At 36.5% G+C, this 27848-nt stretch overlaps 1 protein-coding gene across 2 annotated transcripts; it reads right to left on the minus strand.

Moving 5' to 3' along the window:
- Positions 1-162: 162 nt before the first annotated feature.
- ZNF215 (zinc finger protein 215) lies at positions 163-27848 on the minus strand. Of its 2 annotated transcripts, XM_053561926.1 has the most exons (7): positions 27530-27848; positions 18893-19003; positions 18224-18805; positions 9875-9948; positions 8306-8438; positions 7917-8012; positions 163-5321 (listed from the first exon to the last, which is right to left on the minus strand). In XM_053561926.1, exons 3-7 carry the CDS (start codon positions 18621-18623, stop codon positions 4414-4416), a joined length of 1611 nt encoding a protein of 536 aa, XP_053417901.1. In that variant the 5' UTR covers positions 18624-18805; positions 18893-19003; positions 27530-27848; the 3' UTR covers positions 163-4413. The 2 variants fall into 2 exon arrangements, with proteins under 2 accessions (XP_053417901.1, XP_053417902.1); XM_053561927.1 differs by lacking the exon at positions 18893-19003.

Raw genomic sequence — 27848 nt, forward strand, 5'->3', positions numbered from 1 at the left:
AGAACCTACTATATGTCAGGTCTTATTACAGGATCCTGAGACATAATAGTAAATAAAACTGATACAGATCCTTGCCTTTATCAAGTTTACTTCCTAAGGGAGAGGCAGGCAATAAACAGGCTAAATTAATAGGTAGAAATTATATATATAATATACGTATATGTGTGTGTATGTGCACTAAGGAGAAAAATAAGACATTAAACTTGAAGCGTCAGGTAGGTAGTAAGGAAGTTTGTAGTTTTAGATGGGGTGGTCAAGGATGGCCCCACTGAAAAAACAGGAAATACCCTAAAAGAGTTGAGGGAGCAAGTGAGCCATGGAGTTCTCTAGGGAGAATGAATTCCACGTAGATTGTACAGCAAGTTCGAAGGCTCTGAGGCTAGGAATGTATCTAGGGAGGAGGAAAATAAGGGATTGAGGCTAAAGATAACATGGGATTCATGTCATTGTAAGGGTTTTGTCTTTCACTCTGAGTAAAATGAAGTCACTGGAAGCTTCAAGTGACATGATCTAACTTAACATTTTTAACATGCTTATTCTGAATGCTATGTTAAGAATTTGCTGAAGATAGAGGCTGCAGCCCAGCCAGCAATTCAAATTGCAGTAAATCCCTAAACATAAGTTGTTAAATAGCATTAACAGTGTAGGTGAGAAAAGTAATCAAATCTTGGATATATTTGGAGTGTGATGAATATATTATAAGGTAATTTTAAAAATAGTATCTTAATAGTGAACATAGTATCTTAATAGGTAAAATGACCAAAATACTATAGACAGGATTTCTAGTAAAAACTTGTAGTTGAACACATAGTGTTTTAGGGATAGTGAAATCAGTCTATCCAGATTAATGTTTTTATGTTGGGATTTGAACTACTCTTAAAGGACTAGTTTTTTCAACTTAATAATATGAAATCCAAATTGTGCCATGGGAATAGTCACACCCAAACTTAGTCAAGGTAGGCTTTCCAGATAGAGTGGTTCTAACCTTTCACCAGACTAAAGTGCAAAAACTTGAGGGGTGAGTTGGAAGGGAGGGGGTAAAAGTGTTTCAAGCAAAGTGAGCAAAATGCAAAGTTTTAGAAATAAACATAGCCTAGGAATTAAGAATTAGGCTTCCTAACCTTGGATTAGTTTTTATTAAGTCAGGAGATACTTCTACCTAATGTCAACAAACTTATAATCATTAGGTCACTGTGAACTGGGAGTAATGAAGACTGTCATCAGCAATTCTGGTAAGAAAAGTATCAGAGTCAGGCAGATCCTGTCAGAAATGCCTATCAAATTGATTGATTACATACTAATATTATGGAATATTGTATTAGCTATGCAGAAGCTGGAAACTACTGTATTCTGCCATAGATTAATGCGCTCTTATGTATAAAACACCCCTATGTTTTTGGTCCAAACTTTCAGGAAAATTTTTTTTAAATTTTTTAATTCAAATTTTTACATGTTTACATTTAGGTACTTTTTTTGTATTATACAGGAATTTTAGCACTTATTTTTAACATACTATGGTACAAGTTACATTTTCAATGCATAATCATGAAATAATTAAAAACATTTAAATAAATACAGAAGTATTACTGCCCATGTATCATACACACCCTTATTTTTCCTTCAAACATTTGGGGGAAAAAAGTATGCATTATACCTGGCAAAATACAGTATGTGATCCAATCCAAAAGGCACTACTATAGTGTTTCTTTTCATCTAAGCAGGTACTAGAATTTAGAATACAGACCACAATGACTGTACCTGTATGGGTATCTTTCACTGAACATTAAAATTGTCAAATGAATTAGCACTCTACCATTCTTTGAAATAGTTTCCTTTTAGCACAGTGGCTGAAAGATCAGCAGGACCGAGTAGGGTCTGATCTAGGATCTTTTATTGACAGTCTAGGATGGGATAATCATTTGACCTCTCTGAGCTTAAGTAGGCTTGCCTATACATGTAGTCATTGGCTATAAAATAAAGGTGTTGAAATGACTCCTAAGATCCCCTAAACAAATTTACCTTTTATCTCTAGAATAGTACCTATCTTATATAAAGTATTAATTTTCACAGCACACTATTTGAGAGGTCTTCCCAAAAGTTTAATGTTCTTTTAGTTTCATAACCATTTCAAGAAAGGTCTTACTGTGTGGTCAAGAGAAATTATGAGTGGCACAGAAGTTCACAATTTGCCGAAGACACCAAGAAGAGAGCCCAGCCAGGAGTCTCACCAGGCCATCAGTCACTAAAAGGCGAATGCTTTTCAAGGCACTGGGACCTGAAGGTCACTGTGCATTTCCAAGAAAAATTAGAGTAACCTACAAGACAAAATGGCTACCAGTTTTCTCAGGAAAGCTTGCAGATTCCAGGATAAGCTGAGGGAGTAAGACTATAGGGCAGGTAAGGCACATGAACTAGAGGACAGGTCAGCTAGGTCAGTCAGGCCCACAGCTACTTCAGTAGCCCGACTTAGCCAAAGCTGTGTGCAGGAGCTGTCTTCCAGCTTCAGTAGAGCTGTGGGGTAGGCAGCCGTAAGTGTAGGGTTTCCTTAGGGAAGAACTGGGTTTTCTTTCCTCGGTGGCAATTTCAGCCTTCAAGCCTGCCATTCTCTCCCCAACTGAACAGGCTTCAGGGGGTGAAAAGTTAAAGCTTAATTTTCTCAAAGTGCTGAAGCTACAAATCTAGATGCACATGATGAAGGTGTCCTTACGGCTCAGGAGTTTGAGCTTCCTATAGCTTCTGCAATTGCAAACAATGAAGCTGAGCCAGGTCCAACTGGATTCTGGAACAAGAGTGAAAATGGTTTGGGATCCACCTAATTTCTCTAAAGGATGGGGTGTGTGGACCATATTATACAGGCTCTGGGTTCCCCAGTATCTTCAGCTTCTAACAGTGCTTTGTAAAAAAATGTTGAAGGATAGATGTAGAAGGCACGGGGTATTGTAACTTCATCACATCTTCAAACAAGGAAAAAAAAGTTTTGGGGTTTAGAAGAATTCATTAAAATTTTTACAGATGTTCCATGAAGAAATAATCTGTTTTTATGTGAGAAAAAGAAAAAAAGCAAAACAAAACTGGTTCACAGCCAGAGAAATCTGACCAACAAATTTCTTCTTTAACCTATAGTACTCTATTTTAATAATTACGTGTTCATAATGACATTGTCAAAATATTAAAACATTATCAAAGCAAGTCATGGATTCTGCAGGTAGTCATAGCATCAGTTTTCTCAGACTCATTTGGACACACCAATGAACTGGAAGTGCACATCTTTGGGATTTGGGAAATAACTGGAGTACTCAGAGAAAACCCATGCACACAAAGTAAGAACAGGCAAACTCCACATAGAGGCCCTGGCCAGGAATCAATTTTTCTCATCAATGTTACAACAAATTACTGAATGAAAAGGATTTTGGCCAGGTGCAGTAGCTCACACCTGTAATCCTAACATTCCAAGAGGCCAAGGCGGGAGGGTCCCTTAAGCTCTGGAGTTTGAGACCAGCCTGAGCGAAAGCAAAACCCCATTTCTACTAAAAACAGAAAAAAATTAGCCAGGTGTCATAGTCCCAGCTGCTTGGGAGGAGGCAGGTGGATTGCCCGAATCAGGAGTCTGAGGTTGCTGTGAGCGAGTCTGGCACCATGGCACTCTAGCCTGGACAACAGAGACTATCTCAAAAAGAAAAAAAAGAATGAAGATGTTAAGAATACAAATTAGGGTGGCGCCTGTGGCTCAAGAAGTAAGGCGCTGGCCCCATACATGAGAGACGGCAGGTTGAAACCCAGCCCCAGCCAAAAACTGCAAAAAAAAAAAAAAAAAAAAAAATACAGATTATAGAACACATCCTTTTCCTGTTGCAGTTGATAACACTATCCCAATTCTAGTCCCGATTTAGCACCAAGATAGCTAAGGATATTGTCCGGGGTGGTGTAAATGGTTGTCATTATGCTCTTTGTCATTAATTCAGAGATTTCAGTCTTCGGAACTGTTCTTCTGTATTCTCATGAGTTTGATTTCTTCTGACCTTATCCCTTATCAGCACTAACAGTTTTGAGTTTTATTAAATAACAATTCCAAGGGTATTGCTTATCTCCTCCCTAATATCTACTTCATCAATAAATCAGATGAATATGTTATAGGTCCTATTTATAAACTAGGAAATGGTGAGGGTAATGGATATGAAAATATTGATAGACAAAGACTCGTATGATGATAATATGCATACCTTGAAACCCTTATGGCTTTGTTAAGGAGCTAGCAACCCTCCCCCAAACAGATTCTTTCCAGTAATAGGTTTCAATCCAATATAATTTTGCCATATCATTTAAAGAACAATCTTTGACAAAATTTTCTTTCATTTATTACATTCATGGGATTCCCTGCAGCATAAATTCATGAATGCTCAATGAGTTTCTACATTACTGAAAGTAATCCTGCACTTCCTTTTTCAGAACTTTTTGAGTATGACGTCTTTGATGTCTAAAAAGGTTTGAATTCCTATTGAAAGACTGCTTACATTCCTTACATTTGAATGGTTTCTCTCCTGTATGAATCATTTGATGTCGAATAAGGGAGGAGCTCCTGTTGAAAGACTTTCCACAGTCAACACATTCATAGAAATTATCTCCAGAATGAAGTCTTGGTTTTTTACCATTGTCTTCACTCTCACTGAGGGCTATTTCACATTTACCGTCTTTAAGTGACTTTTCTTTAGTATGAATTTTTTGATGCTTAATAAGGTTTGTACATCGGTTGAAGAATTTTCCACATTCACTGCACTTATAGGGTTTCTCCCCTGTGTGAATTATCTGATGTCGAGTAAGGGATGACCTTCTGCTGAAGGCTTTTCCACACTGATAACATTCATAGGAATTCATCGTAGTATGACTTTTTTGGTGTCGAATAATATCTGTACTCAGGTTCAAGGCATTCCCACATTCATCATACTCTGAATGTGGCTTATCTACTGAATTAAATCCAAGGTTAGTTTTAAACTTCTCATACTTTGGAGACCCCTTTCTTACAGGAATTCCTTGTTGTCTGTCATAAATTGAGTTAACTGAGTTAACATCAAAGCTTTTCTTGTTTTCACTGGATTCAGAGTCTCCCTCCTCAGTGTAGGATGTTATATTAATAAAAGCTTCTGGTGACAAATTTATATCCTTTTCTTTCTGATTCCTATATAACCAATCTTCACTATTCCAGACATCTAAGGGAAGATGTTCACTTTCCATAAGCCTTGTCACAGTCACTCCATGAGATGATTCTTCTCTGGAAGTACTCCGCTCTGGAACTGAATCTTGGTTTTCTGAAATAGTCTTCATGTCTAAAAAGAAATAAAAAATGCCATGAACTACAAGGGAAACTGCAAAATTAGAGAAGCTAAACCATGTAATAATATATGTAGATGTCATAGGCAAGGTATATGTAGACATCAGAGGTCTTTTTTTCTTTTTTTTTGAGACACAGTCTTACTGTGTCGCCCTCGGTAGAGTGCCGTGGCATCACACACAGCTCACAGCAACCTCTAACTCTTGGGCTTAAGCAATTCTCTTCCCTCTGCCTCCCAAGTAGCTGGGACTATAGGGGCCTGCCACAACATCCAGCCATTTCTTTGTTGCAGTTGTCATTGTTGTTTAGCAGGCCCAGGCTGGGTTCAAACCCGCTTGCCTGGGTATATGTGGTTGGTGCCCTAAACACTGAGCTACAGGTGCTTAGCAGACATCAGAGGTCTTAAATTAAAAAATGTTAGACAAAGTTAAGCAAAAGACTTAGAAATAAATGGCATAAAATGTTAAAAAGGGGAGTTAGGACATCATAAAATAAAAGGAGAGCTATTCAGCAGTCTATTAAGCAGACTACAGGGCTCAGGAAAAATATCACTACATGAACTAAGATGAGGATGAATTATCAGTCATAATTCAAGCTATTCCTGGCTCAATAACTAGTCTGTGAAAGTTCCACCCAATCTTCCTTTCTTTAGAATTTTATATTTTATTTCTTTTAACCCAAACTATTTACCATTAATAAGTCTTCCTATAAAATACCGATTTCATCATAACTTTAAGAACATGTCTATATTCCTGGGTCCTATACCTAAAAGCAAACTTGAAATCACAGTGCCCCTATTTTCCATACAGCTCCATTTATGCCCTGTATGTCACAAAGGCAGAAAACACTGGAATGTAAAGGTAGAAGAGAAACCATCATTTTTCTGAGCTCAAAATAACTCCTGATTCTAACATTAGTGCCTTGATACTTTTCTACCTTCCATGCTAGAACTCAAACCTTTACCTGTTCTAAGGCTGGGCTCTTTTCTTTAGTCTTCGTTTTGTAACATTCCATTTCCCTCCTCAAACTTCCTTTCTCACTTAGCTTCTGTATGAATATGCTCAGTGTATTATATACTCTTAACAGTTTTTAAAAATTAAATTTCACTGACTTCTCTTTCTTTTCTTCCATGTAACTTCAGATATGTCTAAAGATTTTACCCGTCTGTGCTCTTTTGGCTGGTAGTCAAATTATAACTTCAGCTTTGCACTCCTTATTTTCCTTATTTTCACCACTCTTCAGGATACCTCCATGTGACTATCCTACTCTCTTCCAACTTAATGAGACACTAAGATTATCGTCATCCATGTTGAAGGGACTTCTTGTTCTCATGTTCATATAACTCATTTTTCATATAACTTCCTCACTCCTATTTTTAAAATAACTTTCATGTACTTTGTCATTTTCAAGTCATTAGTTCTAATCTGTAGGAAACCTACTGATGTATCTGACCGTGTGACAAATAGAAAGTTATCATTTGCAAATAATAGCTTTTCCTGTTCTTTAATAATTTCTTGTTTCTCATTTACGGCTCATGTATTTTTCTTTCATTAGTTAAATCTTCTAGGCCAATATTAAGTAACTGTCGTTAACAAGCCACTATACAAAACTCTTAACAGATATAACAGTTTTGATATTAAGTGTCTTGGATTTTATAAATAGAAATCATTTTAAAATGGTTTTAGCTCTTTTCTAATAATTACATTTCTCATTTCTGTTTTTTTTTCCCCTCCCACGAAGTAAATCTTTCAGGTCAATATGAAATGATTATGGCAACAGACATTCTTATCTGATGATAGCAGTGGTAATGCAATTGTTTTAGCTTTACACATGACGTTAACCCAGGGTTTGTTTTTGTTTGGCTCTAACCAAATATATTTCAAAGCATTGGCTTATCTCCTGACCATTATTTCCAAACGCATAAATTGCATGTTATCTATGAGACTCTTTTCCTGCCTATAATATAAATAAGAACAAACCCTTAAAACCTTAGTCTGTGGAGCTCGGAGAGTCAGTGTTCCTCTTCATACTTTTCTATACCTACTAAAATTTATATTAATCTCACAATAAATTAATATTCTCTCACAAAGCATTAACAAGAATAAAGAGGTTATAATGAAGATAGAATTACCACACAGAAAGCTCTACAGAAAAAAAAAATGGAAGATTACTAGCAATAATGCTAGTATAAAAAAAGAATAACATTCAGCATGGGTGACTAATGTTTATTTAGCACTTACATTGTTCAAGGCACTAAGTAGGTTACAAATACCAATTCATTTAATCTTCACAATAACCTAGAGGTATATAATATTCTTAAGTCTATTATGGATGAGAAAACTGGCAAAGAGGCTATTCCAGGTCACACAGCTTTAGGTTAAATATCTGTGGTCCTAACACATGATACTATTTTGTCACAATAGAAGAAGAACCTGTGAATAAGGACAATGATATTAACCCTCCCCCCACTCCAAAGTTTAGGTAGTTTTACTGTCACCTCTCCAATAATGAATTCAAAGATCACATTTCACACTGTGCATTTAACGAACTGCAACTTCTTACAAATGCCTCATATCTTCCTGTTTCTTACCCAAAACAGTTGTTCTTGGGATTTCTTCCTCCATTATCCATCTTTTTATTTTATTCTCCAACTTGGGTATCTCAGCTGGTTTGGCAAGTACATGTGCTATTCATGGGGAAAATAAAAATGACAACAAGAAACAAATATGACATTTTGGACATTTTTATAGTGAAGAGAATTCCATCCCAACCCAGTAGTCTAAGCTGCTGATGGATAAGGCCAGCAGAGTACCATAAAAGGACTTTCAACCAGATACAGCAGGGAAATCTATTGTGTGTCCAAAAGATACTAGGAAACCTGAACCCAGACCCCAAAATGAACTTCACCACTTCAGCAGTTCTAGAGCTTTTAACAATAGCAGACTATTAATGGACAGATTAGGTAAACACAGAAGCCACCTTTATGCAATGAATTCAGGTTCCTATAGTTCTCCAGCATCACATCCCTGTACATGTTCTTTACAGCAGGGTCCAGATGCCCCCACTCTTCTTCGCTGAATTCCACAACTACATCTTTGAATGTCACTGGTTCCTAAAACATTAAGTTTCTTTTTAATCAAAAGTCACTCCCACAAGTATTATCAGAGGATGAATGAATTTGGAAAGAATAGAGTAGGAGCCAGAATATATAAGAAATTGATAGGCCAACGTTTGGGGCTCTAAGCGATGAAAATCAAATTGTATCAAGGGCCAATTAACTTGGTACATTATGAGGGCTAAAAAAAAAAGCAAACTGTAGTCCTTGGATTAGCTTACACTTGGGAAGAAAGACACAGTTGAAGTAACTGTGAAACAAAAAAAGTTACTACAGAGTACAAAGAATTTACATACTAGTTCAGAACAAAAAGAGCTTACGATAGATTTAAGGGAAATTTGTAATGAAAACATAGGCTCTGTTAAAAGGTAGGGCATTTTCTTTAACTGGAAAATGCAGCCTGCTCCTATCATTCAGGACTCACAGTTCATTGTCACCCTGTCAGAGAGACAAGACTGCCTAATTATCCAAAGTAGCCTTCCTACCCAGTCTCTACTACATTATGTTTCTTGCTTTTCTAATAATTACTACTATCTCAATTATCTTGCTTGCTTGTTTGTGCCTGTATACCTCTATTAGACTGTAATCTTCACAGGGCAGAGATTTTTGTTTTGTTTTCTAAGGATTAACAATGATTGGTAAAGTATCTAGCATATTAGGCACTGCATAAATATTTGTTAATGAATAAGTTCCCTCCTGTCTCCATTCCACTTTTCTCTCCATCATCCTCAACCTTGTCTTTTTTGGGTACTTTCAATCAAACTGAGATATACAGATCTCTTCCTTTTCTCTTCTTCATATTTAGTTTTTCTGAATTAGCTGTACCTGTACGTTAGTTTTGTTTATTTCTATACCCTCTCTCTCCTCATCTCACCACAACCTGGCTTCTATTCCTGTGCATGGTAGTACTTCTATGACAACGAGTAAACAGACACTACTTCGGTGGTATTATCTTCATCTTTTAAATAATTTCTCTTTTAAAGATTGTCATCCTTTGGACATATTTCCCCATATTTCCCAATAGTTTTTTCCCTATTGTCTTTGGACCTTTCTTTTCAGTATCCTCTGAAGTTTCTTCTACTCCTGCCTACTAAATGACACTGGTCAGGATTCTACCCTTGGGCCCCCTTTACTTTTAATTTTAAACAATCTGAGCGGCTCTATTTCTATAGCTTCAATTATTGTCTATATTCTTGGGGGAACAGACACAGAAAGAATACATGAGGATAAGAGAAAATACTTTCCAAAGAGGGTATCATCAATTGAAATAGGTTCAACCCTCTGTGAGAGAATAAGAATCTCATGCCTTTGGATAGAACTATGTTTGGCAAAAGTTCAAAGACCAAAAAAGTAAAAGCAAGTCATACTAAAAAAAGAACATAGGTTTCAAGTGGAAAGTAAATATGTTATCGTTGTTAGGAATCCTAACTCACCTGGAGTGAGTCAGCTTGCTGTTTCTCCTCCTGTACACTCCCGTTTTGGAGGGCAGAGTCCTTGCAGAGTGTATCTGAGGAAGATGAAGGAATATTTTAATTATTTTAGTTATATCTTTTCTTTCTATAACATAGGCTTCCTAAGAAAGTTGCTTCAGGAGGATTACAGTGTAGCCACCTGATTTCTGAAACCTACAGCCTATAAATAATTTTTATATCACAACTCTGTATAACAGAGATAAGCTAGTTTTTTTTTTTTTTTTGATATGTTTACCTTGAACCAAAAAACCCCATACTCAAGCCGTTCTAGCAACATTACTTGGGGAAGATGTCTCTGTAGAAGAAAATAAAATAATTTTATAAAACAAAAACAAAAAAACAAAAAAAAAAAACAAATAAAAAGAAAGAATTATTCTACCATAAGAATAAACTTGAATAAGTCAATCTCCAAATACATCTTCCTGTCCTTTCAATTTTCACTTCCTTGTTCTTTGTATTTGTTCCACCTTTTACTAAGGCTCCACCACAGTATCTTGATGCTTTAATTTTCTCCCCGTCTATCACCCTTCTTGGGAAGTCACTTCATCCTACATGCAGCTTAGATTTTAAATAAAAAAAAAAAAACAACGTAACATTCACATAACATAAAATTTACCATATTAACCATTTTCAAGTATACAATTCAGTGGCTTTTAATACAGTCACAGTGTTGTGCAACTATCACCACTATCTAGTACCAGCACATGTTCATTACTCTCAGAAGAACCCCATACACAGTTAGAAGTCACTCCTCATTCTCCCTTTCCCCATACTGTGTCTATGAATTTGCCTATTCTGGATATTCCATATAAATTCAATCATATAATATGTGCCTGACGGCTCTTAGCATGTTTTAGAGGTCCACTTATGTTACAGCATGTACCAGTACTTCATTCCTTTGGTGGCTGAATAATATCCTACTGCATGTATATACCACAACTTATCCCACAACTTATCCATTCATCAACTGACATACATATGGGTGGCTTCTACCTTTTATAATGTTGCTGGGAACATTTACGTACAAGTCTGTATGTGAATATGCATCTTTAATTCTCTTGGGGATATCAAAAGTCCATATTTAGCTTTTTGAAGAACCACCAAACTGCTTTCTATAATGGCTAAACAATTTTATATTATCCACGACAATATATGGTGATTGCAATTTCTCCACATCCCAGTTAACACTCATTCCTTTTTTACTTTATTATTATTATTATTGAGACAGGAAGCTTACTTTGTCACCCTCGGTAGAGTGCCATGGCATTGCTTTTATTTTTTGTAGTGTTTATATCCAAGTGGATGTCAAGTGTATCTCATTGTGGTGTTGATCTGCAATTCCCGAAGGACTAAAGATACAGAACATTTATTCTTATGCTTGTTGGCCACTTGTGTTATCTTTACAGAAATGTCCATTTGAGTCTTTTGCCCCTTTAAAAAACTGTGCTGCTTTATCCTCATTTTGTGTTGCAAGAGTTCTTTATGTTTTCCTGATTGTAGACCCTAATCAGACAATTTTCAAAATATTTCCCTTCTGTAGATAGTTCTTTATGTTTTCCTGATTGTAGACCCTAATCACACAATTTTCAAAATATTTCCCTTCTGTAGATTTCCTTGTCACTGCCTTGACAGTGTCTTTTGATGGAAAAAAGGTTTTAACTTGATAAACTTATTATTTATATTTTTGGTATCATATTTAAGAATCAATTACTAAATTCAAGGTGATGAAGACTTCATCCCTATGTTTTCTTCTAAAGTTTTATGGTTTTAGCTTATAGTTAAGTGAATAATCCATTTTCAGTTCATTTTTATATGCAGTATGAGGTAAGGCTCCTACTTTAATCTTTTGCACATGATATCAAGTTGCCCCAGTACCATCTGCTAAAATACTATAATTTTCTTAATGTCTTGGCATACCTGACAAAAATCAACTGACCACAGATATATGCATTTCTAGACTCTTAATTCTATTCCACTAATCTATATGCCTATTCTATTCCAGTACCACACAGCTTTCATTATTGTAGCTTTGTAGTGAGTTTTGAAATCAAGATTTATCCTAAAACTGTTGTTATCAACACTTTGGCTGTTTGGCTATCTGAGGTCCTGTCCAATTCCATATGAACTTTAGGATAAGTTTGACCATTTCTGCAGAAAAGGCTGCTGGAATTTTGACAAGGATTACATTCGAATCTGTAGATCACATTGGGGAGTATTACCATCTTAACAATATTAAGTCTTCCAAATATATGAACATAGGATGTCTCTCCATTTACTTAGGTCTTTTAATTTCTTTTAACAAAGGTCTATAACCAAGTCTTAAACCTCTCGATCTATTAAATACTTTCTTCTTAATGCATTATAGGTGAAACTGTTTTCTAAGTTTCATTTTAGGATTGCTCATTGATAGTATATAAAAATACAATTGATTTTTATGTGCTGATATTATATTCTGCAACTCTAAGAGCTTATAATCAATCTGCTGGTAGAGATAATTTTATTTCTTCTTTTCCAATTATGATACCTCTTATTTCTTTTTCTTGCCTAATTGCACTGGATTAGAACCTCTACTTGAATAGAAGTGGTAAGAGTGGGGTTCCTTACTTTGTTCCTGATGCTATGGACAAAGCTCTCACTCTTTCATCAGTAAGTATGATGTTAACTGGGGGGTTTTCATAGATGCCCTTTGTCAGGCTGAGAAAGTTCTCTTCTGGTCCTAGCTTAGTGGTTTTTAAACCATGAAAGTACACTCAATTTTGTCAAATGAATTTTCTGTATCAATTGAGATGATAATGTAATTTTTTCCCATTCAATCTATTAGTATGGTATATAAAATGGACTTTTGTTTTTGAAACATTCTTGCATTTCTGAGATAAATCTCACTTGGTCACGGTGTATAATTCTCTTGACATATACAGCTGGACTTGATTTCCTACTTTGCTTTCCTTGGATGAGTTGGTCTGGCTTTTGCATCAGGTTAATCCTTGCCTCACAGAGTAAGTGAGAAAGTGTTCTCTCCTTTAGTTTTTAAAAAAGTTTAAGATTGGTTTGGTTTATAAAAGATTATGTGGCTGTAAGATGTTAGTTACATTTCCTGTTTTCTATTTGGTTCCAGATGTCTACGTCTCTATTTTTGCCAATACCATGCTGTTTTGATCACTATGGCCTTGTAGTACCGTCTAAAGTCTGGTAGGCTGATGCCAATGGCTTATTACTAAGAATTGCCTTAGCTATATGGGGTATTTTCTGGTTCCATACAAAATGAAGAATTATTTTTTTTTTTTGGGGCCGGGGCAGGGTTTGAACCTGCCACCTCCGGCATATGGGACCGGCGCCCTACTGCTTGAGCCACAGGCGCTGTCCATGAAGAATTATTTTTTACAAGTCCTGAAATTATCATGTTGGTATTTTAATAGGGATGGCATGGAATCTGTAGATTGCTGTGGGAAATATAGACATTTTAACAATGTTGATTCTTTCCAGACATGAGCATAGTATGTTCTTCCACTTGTTAGTATCTTTTGCTATTTCTTTTCTTAGGGTTTCATAATTTTCTTTATAGAGTGCTGGGAGAACGGGGACCGAAGATCCCATTCTTGGCAAAGGAAAGCATCCCCAGAAAAAGAGAAAAACTAAAAAGTAGGCTGAGTGAGTTGGAACAAAGAAAATTCAGCTAGTTTACATTTAAGCTAGCCATTGCTAGCAAGCTCCTTGTCTTTTCTGAAACTCTAGCCTGTTGGGGATACAGCTTACAAACATCCTGCTGGGTCTGTGAGCACTCTGAGAAGAGTAATGGCCATAGAAAAGATTATGGCAAGTCCTAGAAAAAATACATCTTCTAGGGTGTTTCCTGCCCATTAAACAGGCAAAGCAGATACTCATTGTGGAAATTTGCATTTGCCTGGAGCTGAGACCAAGGGAGTAGCTTGAGCTCCAAGATATCGGCAGAAGAGCTTATATTCCTTATCCCAGACAAAAATCCTCTGTGGTGGTGATGGGAGGAAAATGCCTCCCTCCAGAGGCGATTAATGCTGGTGGTGGCATTTTATTCCAGAGAACTAGAGGAGCTTAACATATCCCTAGACCTATGTTTGATTCCGCAATCCCATTAATGGGCATCTACCCAGAAGAAACAAAATCATTTTACCGTAAGGACACTTGCACTAGACTGTTTATCACAGTTCAATTTACAATGGCCAAAATGTGGAAATAGTCTAAATGCCCACCAACCCAAAAATGGATAAACAAGCTGTGGTATATGTATACCATGGAATACTATTCAGCTATTAAAAAAGATGGAGACTTTACATCTTTTGCATTAATCTGGATAGAGGTGGATCACATTATTCTTAGTAAAGCATCACAAGAATGGAGAAGCAAGAATCCTATGTACTCAATTCTCATATGAGGATGATGACCTACTACATGGTATGGAGTAGGGGAAGGGGAGTATAGAGAGAGGGAAGGAGGAGAGGGGTGGGGGGGTCACAGTGTGTGACACACCTTTAGGGGGTGGGACACAACCATAAGAGGGACTATACCTAGCAAATACAATCAATGTAACCTGGTTCTTTGTACCCTCAATTAATCCCCAACAATTAAAAAAAAAAAAGTTTAAGATTGGGGTTATTTCTTTAAATGTTTAGTAGAATTCAACAGTGAAGCCATATTTTTTTTTTTTGTTGTTGTTGTTGTTGAAAGCTTTTTGATTAATGATTCAGTCTTTTGTTAGGTGAATTCAGATTTTCTGTTTCTTCTTGAATCAGTTTTAGTAGTTTTTGGAATATATATATTTCAACTAAATTATCTAATTTGTTGGCACATAACATTTATAGTATTTTTACAATGTTTTTTACTTATGCAATGTCAGTAGTAAAATCCTCATTTTTCCTGACTTTAGTAATTTGAGTCTTCTTTTTGTCTTGGTTAAATGTAGTTTTTTTTGGCTGGGGTGGGGTTTGAACCCGCAACCTCTGGTTTATGGGGCCGGCGCCCTATTCCTTGAGCCACAGGCACTGCCCCTCTCTTGGGTAAGTGTAGCTAAACCTTTGTCAATTTTGTTTTTCAACAGATTCACTTTTGGTTTTGTTGATTGTATTGTTTTTCTAGTCTCCGTTTCATTTATCTTTGTTGTAAGCATTATTATTTTCTTCTCTCAGCTTGCTTTGTGTTCGGTTTGCTTTTCTTTTTATAATTCCTTAAAGTTATTTGAGATTGCTCTTAAATTTTGGTATGTTGTGTTTTTGTTCCCATTACTTTCAAAGTGTTTTCTAATTCCCTTGTGATTTCTTCTTTAATCTACTGTTTATTATTTAATTTCCACATATTTGTGCATTTTCCAGATTTCTGTCATTGATTTCTAATTTCATTCTGTTGTAGTTGGAAGATATTTCATTATTTCAATAGATTTAAATGTATTGATACTTATTTTCTGGTATAATATTTGGTCTATCCTGGAGAATGTTCCCTATGTACTTGAGAAAGTATTCTGTTGTTGGGTAGAGAGCTGTGTATATCTGTTAGATTAAGATGGCTTGTAATGTTTTTCAAGTCTTCTACTTCCTTTTTAGTCTTTTATAAAATATTTCTATTTGTTAACAAAAGTGAAGTGAAGTCTCCAACTATTACTCTTGATAGTTGAGTAAAAATTTCAGGTAAAATTTCTCTTTCACCTGTTTTTCCTTCATATATTTTGGGTCTCTGATTGTTATGATTCTTGTTCATTTAGTGACTTTTAAGAATTTTATAAAGTCTATATTCTTTGGTGTGTGCCCAGTTAAGTCTCAGTTTTCTTAGCTTAGTGGTCAGCAAATGACTCCAGAGATTTCCTTAAATCCTGCAATACTGAAATCTAAAACCATCACCCAATCTTTGCAGATGTACTAAACGTGTTGGAGCACATCTCTAACAGTCAGATAGTTTTAACTCTACCTTAAGTCTGCTTATGTGGACCCTGAAGGTCAGCTAGAGGTGAGATATAAGGCTTTCTTAGGTCTTTCTGAACATGCCTCCAGCTATTATTCCCAAAGCATCTCATTCTTCAAGCCTCGAAGAAGGCTTTTCAAGGAACAGTCTGGCAGGTTGAAAGATATAACCAAAGCCTTTCCTCAGTCCTGTATTACCCCACAACCTTTCATTTCCTTCTTGACTAGATTTCTCATGAATAATCTATAATCACTATCACATTCCCATCTCCTGTTTCTTTTTGTTGAGATAAATTCTCACTCTGTTGCCCAGGCTAGAGTGTTGTGGCATCAGAGTTCACAGCAAGCTTAAACTCCTGGGTTCAAGTGATCTTCTTGCCTCAGCCTTCCAAGTAGCTGGGACAACAGACACCCACCACAATGCCTGGCTAGTTTTTAGAATAGACAGAGTCTTGCTCTTGCTCAGGCTGGCTTCAATCTCCTGAGCTTCAAGGGCCACCCACCTTAGCCTCCCAGAGTGCTAAGATTACAGGTGTGAGCCACGGCACACCACCCTACTTTTTTTTTTTTTGACCCACATAATGGGCAGAACAACAGCCCACAAAAATGTCAACACCCTAATCCTCAGACACAGGGCAAAAAGGATTCTACCAATGTGACTGAAATCTAGGACCTTAAGATAATGTCCTCAATTAGGTGATACTAATATAATCACATGAATCCTGAATGTAAAGAACCTTTCCAGCTGAGAGGTCAATGGTTGCTGGGTGGGGGGGGTAAACATGCATACTACAACAGAACAAAGTGTCAGAGACACTTTGGAGCAGGGTTGCCAGCTTTGATGATGAGGGAAGGGGACTATAGAAAGATGCACATTATTACCACTACCCCTGATTTTAGCATAGGGAGACCCAAGTTGGACCTCTGATCTACAGACTTGAAGAATAATACATTTGTGCTATTTTAAGCCAGCATGTTTATGGCAATTTGTTATAGGAGCAATAGAAAATAAACACATTACAAATAAGGATCCCCTCAACTTCTCTGAAACTGTTTAAAGAAAGCCTACAAATTCCTTCATGAACAATTTCAATACATTATTTTCAATACTCATCTTAGCAGGACCTTTTTATGTACTGCTATTGAATACTACCTCCTTAAACAGTTCTTCTCTTAGCTCAGATACCTATCTTTCCTGATTCTTTGACTTCTAGATTATGCCTTTCTCACCTCCATCTCTTTTGCTTAGCTCATTTTATATTTTCTAAGATAAGGAATGAATATGACAATAATATCTACATAATCACTGTCCCCAATCAACAATTCCTTATCAAATATCCAAATGACTTATGTCTTATAAGGTCCACCACACATTCGCACGATTCTAAATCCCTCTGCCATGCCCCTCACTGTTTCCTTAGAAACTGGATTGTCTTACAGTTTCTACAGTTTGAATGTTATAAACTGTGTTACTATGGTCTAGCTTAATATGTTCCTCTATCTCTATATTTCTTATAACTGGCAGGTAGATCTAGAGCAGCTCTTAAATATTCATGCTAATGTTTTGTATGTTTCCTACTTCTCATACTATAAGCATCTCTTTTTGAATATTAAAATCAGACTGTTAACTATATATTGGTTTATTCACTGTGGAAGTCTCACAGAAACTTTAGATTCAGCATGCACATAATTAATGTACCCCCCCACACACAAAATTTGCTACTCACGGTTCACTCATTCAAGTCAGTATGTGTGAATTTATGTCAAAATTTATCCTACTCAGATAAAAAAAAATAATAATCCTACTCATGCCTTATCTAGTCAATAATTCCTTTTAGTTCAAACCCTCTGTTTTCCTAAAACTCATTCTCTAACACCTAACCTATTTCAATAGTCTCCTAATTGGTTTTCCTGTTTTCAGAACCCTCAGGACTCTCCTTTCCATAGAAGTCAGTAAACTTTTTCTATAAAGGTCCAGATAGTGACTATTTTAAGCTTTGCAGGCAATTCAGTCCCTTCTACAACTGCTCAACTCTGGTTGTAGCGACAGACATAATTATAATGAATACATGTGGCTATGTTCCAATTAACTGTTATTTCCAAAAATATTTGGCCTGTGGGCCATTATTTTGCCAACTCCTATTCTACACTGATGCCAATATAATATTTTTCCAAAGGGAAATCAAACTATGTTACTCCCATGCTCAATCTATGAGGATCTAATTCTCTATTTCTATTAACAACAGAATAAATTTCAGGCTTCCTAATAGAATAATGAATAATATAAAATCCTTCATGATCTGGCACTTACATTCTCTAGCTTCAGAAGTAGGTAACTTCTCTTCACCTAGGAAGGGTCTACTATTCTAATTTTCTATGCTCTCACCTTCATCTTTAAGCATTTCAATCACATCTTCTATGAGGCTCACCACTTCTTTGCTGTTCTTTGGATGTTGTAAATTCACCCAAAACCTGACTTCTTCAGGGAGGATTGCCAGGAATTGTTCTACCACCAACAGTTCTAGGATCTGTTTCTTTGTATGAATCTCTGGTCTTAACCACTGAAGACAGAGCTCCCATAGTTGGCTCAGGGCTTCATAGGGCTCAGACACTTTTGAATACTGGAAATGTCTGAACTTTTGACGAGATGCTTCAGAGTCATAGGTCTTCACCATGGGAATGTTTTCTTGCTGCCAAGACACATTTGTCCTCAGAACCTCACATATTTCATGCAGAACCAGGTTCTGAGGTTTGGAGAAGGCCTTCAACTTGTCCAGAAACTGCATCTTCCTAGGTAGAACTCCCACTGTAGTTTAAATGTGTCTTATTAGAGGATTCCAATAATTCTTAGGCTTGCGCTAAGCACCTGTGTACTACAGGCAGCATAATTTGAGACAAGTACTATCACAATAAAAAGAAAAGTTCCAGGAGCTTCAGACACAAAGCCAAAATTCAGTTCCTGGAGAGACTGAAAAAAGAAGAAATATAACCCATAGGTAACATCTATTATCAGTGTTAGAAGTTAAAATAGTATAAATAATAATCTTAAAATTACCTAAGAAAAACAAATACGAATTCCTTCTAGTTTTGCTTTCCTTTCTTAGCACAGAAAAATATTCTCCTTTCCTCCCGTGTCCCCCAAAAGACAGAAACACAAACAGATATCCTGAAACAAATGACAAAGGAAACAGTCATTTGATTTAAAAAACTTCATAATGTAACTGCAAATATATTTCTTCTGTATCAGTTGATAAATCATTTTTGCTTTAAACCTAAGCAAATTTTCAGATAGGATATTCAGGCTATTAAGGCTTCCGACTAGATATACCTTAAAAAACCTTTTCCTAAGTTCTCATTAAAATGCCAATAAAGTTCTATAAAATGAGCAAAACTGGCAATAGCACTAGAAATTAGAGACAATTATTAAAAATATACTAGAGTAATATCCAGGAACTATTTCATATTAGGCATGAATCAAAAAGTATGTTCCTAGACCACAACAGTTAAGCTACCATTTGTTAGGACTAGTTATAGACCAGTATGTAATGCTTGCTAGGGAGGATTAGCAGGCAGTCTAACAGTAGGTCATGTTTAACAACAGTTCACTCAGAAGGCAAAAAACACAGAGAAGTAATGGGCATTTTTCTTCAGTGGGAGCCTCAGCAGAATCGAGCTTGAGCTCAGGGATAGTAAACCCATCTAAGTGATGCAGGAAGCACTCTGAATGAAAAGCCTTCCCACAGTATCTCTTATAATAACTGACCATAGCTTTTAGGGTTACTCCAAAGAGCCTGACAAATTACAGGGGTCACTACATTCAGGGAGGTCCAGATATAGCTTGCTATGTGATTTACAGTTCTCCCAGTCTAGACCTAATTTGCTATTCCAGGGTCATTTTTTTTATTAAAAGCCTCTGGGCCAGTACTTCTCAACCAGGGAGATCTGGCAATGTTAGGAGACAGTTTTGTTGTCACAGCTGGGGGCTGTTACTGGTGTCTAGCAGCTGGTAGCTAGGAAAGCTGCTAAACACTCTGCACGGGATAGCTCCCTAAACAATTAATCCAACTGCAAATGTTAATAATTCCAAGGCAATATATATACTGGATAGGAGTACATTCTTTGGAGTCATACCAACTGAGTTTAAATCCCAACTATACTAGTTACTAAATGTATAAACTCAACAAATTGTTTTAAATCAACTTGAGTTCTCTTTTTTTTTTTTTATTGTTAGGGATTCATTGAGGGTACAATAAGCCAGGTTACACTGGTTGCATTTGTTAGGCAAAGTCCCTCTTGCAATCATGTCTTGCCCCCAGCAACTTGAGTTCTCAACTGTAAAATGAATATAAGAATATCTGATGGAGGGCGGCGCCTGTGGCTCAGTGAGTAGGGCGCCGGCCCCATATGCCGAGGGTGGCGGGTTCAAACCCAGCCCCGGCCAAACTGCAACAAAAAAAAAAATAGCCGGGCGTTGTGGCGGGCGCCTGTAGTCCCAGCTGCTCGGGAGGCTGAGGCAAGAGAATCGCGTAAGCCCAAGAGTCAGAGGTTGCTGTGAGCCGTGTGACGCCACGGCACTCTACCCGAGGGCGGTACAGTGAGACTCTGTCTCTACAAAAAAAAAAAAAAAGAATATCTGATGGAATTATAGGGATTAAAAGTTTTCATCTCGCTTCTTGGCACACAGTTACCTCTTAATAGATTATCATATGCACACATGTATGTTGCAACATGTTAGAAAATCTTACATACTGGCCAACATTTTATACAACCCTGTTTACTGGCAATGCCCACGTGAATAGAACATTCAACATTCAAATAAAGATTAGTGAACAGAGTGGATTCAGAAGGATACATGGGAATCTGTTTAGTAGAAGGAAAAAAGAACAATTCTCAAAAGTCAGGGCAGAAGAACATTTTAGAATATGACTTTGTTTTAAAAGTCTGGAAATGAGTAGAATCTGTAGGATAAAGGTGAAGAAAATGTAGAAGAGCACTGTAATGTAGTTGATAAAATGATTCCCCATGAGCACAGTGGCTTAGTAATTCTGATACTGCTATAAATGTATACTAGAATTGAAGAAATAGAGGCAGATGGTAAGCGGCAGGTTTCTCAATGTTTAAGTAAGAGTTTACAGATAACTAAAGGAAGAAAACTAGAATGATCCATGTGGTAATGGATTAGAGTTGGAAACATAATTATGAATTCATGTTTAACTTAGATGGTTACATACAGAAATATTTACAGATATGTGCATATACATAGATCTGTATGAACACTTATTTCCCTGCTCTGTCAGCTGATCAGATCAAGAACATCCCAGTAGCAAAAGAAACATCTAACTCCTATATCTTGGTTTCTAATATCATTCTCCAATAAGAAGAACCAGGACTTCCTGGAGAAATGGCTAGTTCTAGGACTGCCATACAAAGTAAGCATGGAGCATTTTATAATGACAGAAGTAAAGAAGTGCTTAAGAATGAAACAAAACCAAAATATTTACTGGGGAATGTCAAAGGCATACAGGAAGCATACAGAGATCCCTATGACCAAAAGCTGGAACAATATGAGCAACAGAATCAAGGAATATAAAATTATAATTCAAATTATAAAAACCTATAAGCCATTGATAAAAATGATAGCTTACTAAATAAATAAATGAGGGAGAAGAGAATCATCTATGCAGAAGAATTCCAAATAATTTACTCAGATATTCAGCCCTCCAGGAGGTAAAGCATAACTCTTCATCCCTTGAATATGGGTATCCTTCCAAAGACAATAGTATGACACAGTAAATACAGTAAACTAACAGTGGAAAAACATGACAAACACACTGTCTTAGCTAGGCAATCAAGATTACAGCAAAGTAGAGTGATGTTGATAGTATGTACTCTTGAGATTGATAAAAAATGGCTTTTTACATTTCTTAAACTGATTGAACCTATCTATGACAAACTCACAGCTAATATTTTACTGAATGGAGTTAAACTGAAAGCTTTTCCACTTAGAACTGGAACAGACAAGGTTGTCCTCTGTGGCCATTACTATTCAACATAGTGCTGGAAGTTCTAGCCAATACAATTAGACAAGACAAGAAAATAAAGGGCATCCAAATGGGAGCAGAGGAAGTCAAACGCTCCCTCTTTGCTGATGATATGATCTTATACTTAGAGAACCCCAAAGACTCAATCACAAGACTCTTGGAGGTCATCAAAAAATACAGTAATGTCTCAGGATATAAAATCAATGTCCACAAGTCAGTTTCCTTTGTATATGCCAACAACAGCCAAGATGAGAGGCTAATTAAGGACACAACTCCCTTCATCATAGCCCCAAAGAAAATGAAATACCTAGGAATATACCTAACAAAAGAGGTGAAGAACCTCTATAAAGAAAATTATGAAACCTTAAGAAAGGAAATAGAGGACTTTAACAAATAGAAGAACATACCATGCTAATGGCTGGGAAGAATCAACATCATTAAAATATCTATACTTCCCAGAGCAATCTCCCGATTCAATGCCTCTATTAAAACACCAACATCCTATTTTCAAGACTTGGAAAAAATGATTCTGCGTTTTGTATGGAACCAGGAAAAATCCCATAAGGCTAAGGCAGTTCTTACTAATAAAAACAAAGCTGGGGCATCACCATATCAGATTTTAGGCTGTACTACAAGGCCACAGTGGCCAAGATAGCATGGTACTGGCACAAAAATAGAGACATAGACATTTGGAATTGAATAGAAAAAACAGGAAATTAAACCAACAACTTACAACCACCTAATCTTCGATAAACCAAACAAGAACATACCTTGGGGGAAGACTCCCTATTCAAAAAATGGTGCTGGGAGAACTGGATATCCACATGTAAAAGACTAAAATTGGAACCACACCTTTCTCCACTCACAAAAATTGATTCAAGATGGATAAAGGACTTAAATTTAAGACATGAAACAATAAAAGTCCTCAAAGAGAGCATAGGAAAATCACTGGAAGATATTGGCCTGGGGAAAGACTTTATGAAGAAGACTGCCATGGCAATTGCAACAACAAGTAAAATAAACAAATGGGATTTAATTAAACTGAAAAGCTTCTGTACAGCTAAGGAGACAACAACCAAAGCAAACAGACAACCTACCCAATGGGAAAGGATATTTGCAAAATTCTGAATCAGACAAAAGCTTAACTAGGATCTATAGAGAACTTAAATTAATCCACATGAAAAAAGCCAACAATCTCATACATCAATGGGGAAGAGAGATGAACAGAACCTTCTCTAAAGAAGACAATTGGCTAGCAAACATATGAAAAAATGCTCATCATTCCTAATTATTAGAGAACTGCAAATTAAAACTACCTTGAGATATCATCTAACCCCAGCAAGAATGGCCCATATCACAAAATCTCAAAACTAGAGATGCTGGCGTGGATGTGGAGAGAAAGGAACACTTTTACACTGCTGGTGGGACTGCAAACTAATACAACCTTTTTGGAAGGAAGTATGATGAAACCTCAAAGAACTCACCCTAGACCTCCTGTTTGATCCTGCAATCCCATCACTGGGCATCTATCCAGAAGGAATAAAAACCTTTTATTATAAAAACACTTGTATTAGACTGTTTATCACAGCTCAATTTACAATCGCTAAAATGTGTAAACAAACTAATGCTCCTCAACCCAGGAATGGATTGGCAAACTGTGGTATATGTATACCATGAAATACTATTTAGCCATTAAAAAAAAAAATGGAGATTTTGCAGCATTTGTATTATCTTAGATGGAGGTGGAACACATTATTTTTAGTGAAGCATCACAGGAATGGAGAAGCATGAATCCTATCTATTCAACTTTGATATGAGGACAATTAATGACAATTAATGACACGGTGGGGGAAAGGGAGAGCAGACAGAGAGAGAAGGTGTGAGGGGGTGAGGGAAAGGAAAAGAAAAAAAAAAAGGAAAATAGTGACTAATTCTCACATAAATTGGATTTAATTTTGACCAAAGTACATTATTTAAACAATAATTTTTAATTCAACTTGTTAATAAGTTGTTTAGGATATTGCATCCTCATTTATAAGTGAAATGTTTGTAATTTCCCTTTATAATAATATATTTTTTCCAATTTTAATATCAGATATATCCAGATGAAGTAGAATGATTTTGAAGTATTTCTTCTTTTTCTATTGTCTATAAGATTTGGCATGATCTGTTTTTTGAAATCATCTTCTATTTTTATTTATAAATACTAGTTGTCTATTTTTTGAGACTTTGGGGAAAAAAAAGTTGACTGATGACTCCACACTGAACCTCAGAGTCAAAGCATTCTATGATAGACATACTTTTATCTGACAATGTGAATGTTATTTTTTTTGCATTATTATTATTGCTCAATATCTTGTTGCAGCAATCATCTGATTTCTTTTCCGAATGTATTTATCTTTGTTCGTTCTTTTCAGGTTTTTGTTTCTAGTCCTTATCTTATACATTGTTATTGTTATTAAATTTTAAGCCTCTTTAATTGTATGAAGGCAAAAAGTGGAAACCAAATAAACACATGTCTATGTATAGAGAAAATTTTTTAAAAATCCCATATTCATAGTCATCTTAATAAAAGTCTATTAAAAAATGGCATTTTACTTCTTTGATTTTCCTGTTTCAAACCTACATGTCCAGTCTAATCATGAGAAAAAAAATCAGACAAACTCCAACAGATAGGCCTTCTAAAGTATTTGACCATTTCTCTCTCAAAACTGTCATCATCATCAAAAACAATACATGTCTGAGAAACCAAGAGAAACCCAAGGAGACACGACAACTAAAGGTAATGTCGTACTCTGGCTGGGAATCCAGATCAGTAAGAAAGACATCACGTAAAAACAAAAGAAATCCAAATAAAGTACTGACTTTAGTTAACATTAATAATAGCTCATTAACTCTAACAAATGTACTAAACTAATATAAAATATTACTAACAGGGGAAATGGGATATATAGACATTCTCTGTTGTACTACCTTCAATTTTCCTATAACTTTATTCAATTTGTTTAGAAACTTTTTTAAGGGGTCGGGGGGGAAAGGGGGACCTGTGACTATAAGCTCCCAAAAGGATTCCTCACAGCAACTATAGGGCGCTACCCTCTGGCTTGAAAAATCCATCCAGGACACCATGGCCAGGAAAGAAAAAGGATAGCAGCACCCTTCCTGGGTCTCACTGGACAGGAAATTGCTTCTGGTTGTCATGAAATAAGTCCTTGTTACAATGAATCCCTGTGGGTTACTCCCTGACATCTCCTCAAACCCTGAACAAAAGTTCTCTTTCTTTCTATTTGCACCTGCTAAGGCCTATAGTTAAGTAAACAAACGTCTGGCAATTATTTGTTTTGTTTGTTTTTCAGGTTACTGAAACTTCCAGATTTTTCTCTACCTGCTCTAATAACATACTCCTCAGTCCTCACCCCAAGAGGACACACAAACCAAAAGAACTATAAAGAGGTGGCACCTCACTCAGGTGTTCCCCAGATGAACACCTACTTGGAGGGTTTGTGGTTCCACTTGGCATAGAAAATAAATAGAAACTACCTCTAAACACAAGCCTAATTAGTGGGGAAAAAAAAAAAAAATCAGTGAACAAAAAATATCTTTAAAATTTAAAAAATGCTTGGTATTGAAGGAGTGTCACTGAGTCCCTTCAAAAGAGCAAACTATAGGCCCAGATATTTTTTAATTAACATAAATGCAGAAAGAGAAAAAAAAAGCTCAAAGGTCACATGTCAAAAACAAAACAGAGCAAAACAAAAATAATTTTTAAAAAAGGTAGAAATAACAGAATATCCATTGTAACAATAAATGTACTGGGTAAAAATTTAAACTCAACTACATAAAACCTCAAGAGACATCCAAAACAAAAAAACTCCAAAGTTGAAAGTAAAATTATATATTAAAAAAGAAAACAAAACCCAAAACAGAAAAGGCAAATACAAACAGGAAATATGCAGTGGTATATTTAATTAAAATTATAATGAATTAAAAACACAAATGCATTAGACAAAAGACATTAAATGAGAGAATAACTCATACTGAAATAATTGTCACTAAACATTTCAAATAGCATACTTGAAACATTTTAAACAAAATTCCCAGAAAGGAAGAAATGAAATCAATGATACAATACAAATGGTATATTAGGCAACTTTCTAATTAAAATTAAGTAATAAAATTACTTTATTACTTAAATTACTCTGAATAAAATAACTTTATTACTTAAATTACTCTAAATAAAATTAATCAAATTATGTGTATATATTTAGTCTAACAGGTTTATAAACCAGATAGAATATACTTTCTATTTAAGTACCTGTGGGAATGTTTACAAAAGCTGCTATTAGGCTACTAAAAAGAAAATCCTTAGTAAATAAAAAAGTAACAAAAACAGTGAAGACCACATTACCAGAATGCAAAACTAGAAATTAGCAAACAGAAAAAACAATTCCAAAATTGTTTGAAATTTGACTCTGAAATTTGAATGTTGCGTCTAAGAAATAACCAGAGAATCAACAACACAACTACAAAATATCTAAAAACAATACATATTGCACATCAAAATCTACAGAACACAGCTCAAACTCTAACTGCTATGCAATAGCAAAAGCTTCACACATAAAGAGATGAATTAAACATTCAATTAATGAAGTGAAAAAAGCAACAAGATATACTAAGGGTGATTTATAATTTAAAAACATAAATTACAGAGCTAGAACAGGTACAGATGTTCAAGAAAATATGCTTGAAGATTTCCGAGGAGGAACAGTTTTGAACAAGGCCCTGGCCATGACTGCAGTAGCTTAAGTACTAAATTATGGAAAACCAAAACCAGTTAAGTTTAAACTCCCTTAGCACGGAACAGATGCCTCTAAGAATGACAGCTTAGCATAGAGTTAAGACAATGTGGCATTGCCACTGTGAAGGGAGGGATCAAGACCTCCCAATTGAGGATTAGATTAATATAACGACGTGGCACAGCCCAAGGATTCTACAGCTGCCAGGAACTTGACATCTGCTAATTGTGGGAGGAGGGTACCACCTGTCTGTGAAGAGGTCTGTTTTTAATTGAATAGGTTACAGGTAGGTAGCAACTTGAGATAAGACTGTCGGTGAGATTAGCTCAGAAAAAAGATGAACAGAAAGCAGTTTGCAAATGAGTGACTGAAATAAGTAAAATACTTGGAAGTTTTAATGTGTTTTATTGGGGTGGGATGGGGGGAGGGGCAGTGGTGACTTGGAATGACAGAGGAAGCACCTAAAGACGGAAAAGAGAAGACTCCATTTTCTTTCCCAGTTTATTGATCCAGTCACTCCTGGTATTTTCTCCAAGCCATCAAGGCCAAACACTCCAAACCAGCTGATCATGATTTATTAATCAAATTACGAGTTTGGAGACTGAGCTCACTAGAGAAGGGAAGAGAGGACAGGAGTGAAATTAAATCCCTGGTTTAGAAGAACCGAACCTAGGTCTTGTTTCCACTGCTGGCCCTTTACGTTTGCTCTCTCCCGCACTTCTGGTTTCCATCCTTTGGGTTGGAACAACCTCAAACAAGCAGAGGGGAACTGCACATTCCTCGTGGACGCCCTCAAGCGGGATTCCCAGTGCCACACACCCTTGACCCCGCCGCCGGTTGACCCAAGAGATCTACCTGCGAGCGCGACTCCTGTCCAGGCCTCCGTTCAGTCACGCTCTGGTGCCAATTCCGAGAGGAGCCGCCGAAACCGCTGTCCCAGCGGGTGAAGCGGGCCGACCTCACCGCCCCTTGCCCTAGCTGCCTTCTCAAAAATTGCTACGGCGCACTCTCGGGCACGCGCACCAGCCCTGGAAGAGCCCCAGAAGCCCCGGCGACCCGAGGCGCTGTTGTAGACCTGGACCTGTTCCAGGCCCGTCCCTTTCCCGAAACTCCGCCCCTTCCCCAGACCCCGCACCTCTTAACTAGACACCGCCTCTTACCCAGACCCCGCCTC

Source organism: Nycticebus coucang, chromosome 14 (assembly GCF_027406575.1).
Source record: "Nycticebus coucang isolate mNycCou1 chromosome 14, mNycCou1.pri, whole genome shotgun sequence".
In the NCBI taxonomy this organism is placed as follows: domain Eukaryota; kingdom Metazoa; phylum Chordata; class Mammalia; order Primates; family Lorisidae; genus Nycticebus; species Nycticebus coucang.

What these genes read in the sequence shown, in the direction of transcription:
- ZNF215 (XM_053561927.1), bottom strand. Translation starts at nt 18,623, where the DNA reads ATGCAGTTTCTGGACAAGTTGAAGGCCTTCTCCAAACCTCAGAACCTG. An exon ending in TGAAATGCTTAAAGATGAAG is followed by an intron (nt 9,949 to 18,223) that starts GTGAGAGCATAG and finishes CATCTTCCTCAG; the next exon opens with ATACACTCTGCAAGGACTCT. An exon ending in AGCAAGCTGACTCACTCCAG is followed by an intron (nt 8,439 to 9,874) that starts GTGAGTTAGGAT and finishes TTAATGTTTTAG; the next exon opens with GAACCAGTGACATTCAAAGA.